This window comes from Mandrillus leucophaeus, unplaced genomic scaffold, assembly GCF_000951045.1.
Source record: "Mandrillus leucophaeus isolate KB7577 unplaced genomic scaffold, Mleu.le_1.0 Scaffold310, whole genome shotgun sequence".
Taxonomy (NCBI): domain Eukaryota; kingdom Metazoa; phylum Chordata; class Mammalia; order Primates; family Cercopithecidae; genus Mandrillus; species Mandrillus leucophaeus.
The window spans coordinates 1,620,879-1,622,707 of record NW_012103255.1 but is presented as its reverse complement, the minus strand read 5'-3'; the positions used below and the strand labels follow the sequence as shown (position 1 = coordinate 1,622,707).

The window sequence follows — 1,829 nt, the reverse complement described above, 5'->3', positions numbered from 1 at the left end:
CAAAAATCTGACAAGGGTTCCTAAGGACCAACAGCTCTCACCTCGTGTGGCATGCTCTGTCTATACCCCTCAGCACCACTGACTGGGCAAAGCAACGTGTTCCAGAAGGCTCCCCACATGCAGACAGTGGGGTCCATGGGGTGGCTCCTCCAAACTGCATCAGGGAATCAGGAAGGGACTGGCCTGGAGCCAAGGGGAAAGGAATGGTTGCTCCTGCTGTCACCACCTAAAGAGAAGGAAGAGAACACGTTAGAGGACATTTTCTCAGCACTGACCCAACCCCTCACAAAGCTTCATACCTTTTTCCCACAGAAGCTCAGCATGTCAGCCAGATGAACCATGGAAACTGGAGAGGAACACAGGCGATAAGGAACAGTGACTGTGTCCAGGGCTGTAGCCAGGATGGCACTGCAGTGGAAGGGCAGAGTGGCCTGTAAGAAGACACCAAGAGGGGCACTTGGCCTCAGGCCTGGAAAAGAATGTGTGGAGGCAGAATATTAACACCAGAAAGATCCAGGGGACAAAGCAGGGGTATGTCTGGCCTCTGGCTGGACAAGCATAGGGCATAGGACAGTGTGATCTGAGAAGCCACATCACAGCTGAGTTCAAGCTCGGGCCTCAGGAACAGAGCCAGTAACAGACAGCGGCTGACTGGGAGTATGAGGAGGCCCCGTAGCCTGCTGCAGTCAGAACGAGCACCGAGACTTACATCGTAATGCAGGTAAGGGAAGTTGACAGGTGGCTCAGGTCGCAGGCCCAGGCTCCCACCCAAGGACAAAGGACAGACGAGAGAGCTGTGAGCAGTCAGGTGTACGAGACCAAAAGCTGTGTTTAATAGACGATAGATGTTTCTCTGGGCCTCCTGGTGAAGAAAAAGAGTAGTTTGCATTAAGCAACTCTCCCCCTGGGATTCTCATTTCTCCCTCCCCACCGTGTGACTGCTTACTCCTCCAAGTTCCACTCACCCCACGATGGTAGGGACCAGGTAGCAGGCCCCACGTTATTATTCCCCGCCCTGAATATTCATCTTGTAGCAGCTCTGCCGCCTTCGCGCCTACCCCAGAGAAGCCATCGTGCAGGTCACACAGGATCTGGAAGCCCTGAGCGGAGGTGAGTGATGAAAAATAGTTAGGGAGTAGGATGAGAAGAGCTTCTACTCTGGAGTGCACGTTGCCACGCCGCTACCTGCAAGTAGTCACATTCCTCCACGTAGAAGTGCAGCCTGTCCTCCAGCTCTTCCTGGTACTTGGGTTCCTTTAGGACACTTTCCCCTTGGCCAAAAGCTTCCAGCCGACCTGCTTCCCTGCCACAAGTAAACACAATCCAAGACTTACATCTCTTCCCTCAGCTCCTCAACCTCTTGTCCTGGGGGAGGGCAGGGAAGATGGCCTCAAGAGCCTCATCCTGCATTGGTGGGGACCCACGTTTCTTGCCTCACAGCCTCTGGGGTCCCCATACCCATCATGGTTGTACTTCTGAATCATACAGATGCTCCGGGGATGGAGATGGACTCTGAGGAAGTCTGACCAGACCCTGATGCTGGCCTCTGTAGGGATAAGTGGTTTTGGAGTTGTAGCGGTGGTGAGTGGTGGGGAACCTGAAGACAAGCAGAGGAAATGTACCTTTTTCCATGTTTCTGCTCCCCAGACCCGCATCCATCAGTATCTGGAGAAGTCTCACCTTTGCCATTGGGAATGGATTTGACCCTCCAAACACCATCACTACTCAGCACTCCCTGGGAGGGGTGAAGAAAAATCTACATTTAGTTCCGGGCAGTTTAGAGGTAAAGGTTGGTTCATCCTTCTTGAGTTGGCTGGCCACACCGCACA

At 53.4% G+C, this 1,829-nt stretch overlaps 1 protein-coding gene across 1 annotated transcript in view; it reads right to left on the bottom strand.

Annotated features, from left to right (window-relative positions):
• The window catches only part of MSTO1 (misato 1, mitochondrial distribution and morphology regulator), an 8,153-nt gene that overhangs the window by 1,912 nt on the left and 4,412 nt on the right, over window positions 1-1,829 (bottom strand). The window contains exons 6-11 of the mRNA XM_011987550.1: window positions 1,459-1,597; window positions 1,186-1,303; window positions 966-1,100; window positions 710-862; window positions 300-431; window positions 42-226 (exon numbers count right to left, since the gene is read on the bottom strand). Coding sequence (XP_011842940.1) covers window positions 42-226; window positions 300-431; window positions 710-862; window positions 966-1,100; window positions 1,186-1,303; window positions 1,459-1,597 — 862 coding nt within the window. The remainder of the gene's footprint in view (window positions 1-41; window positions 227-299; window positions 432-709; window positions 863-965; window positions 1,101-1,185; window positions 1,304-1,458; window positions 1,598-1,829) is intronic.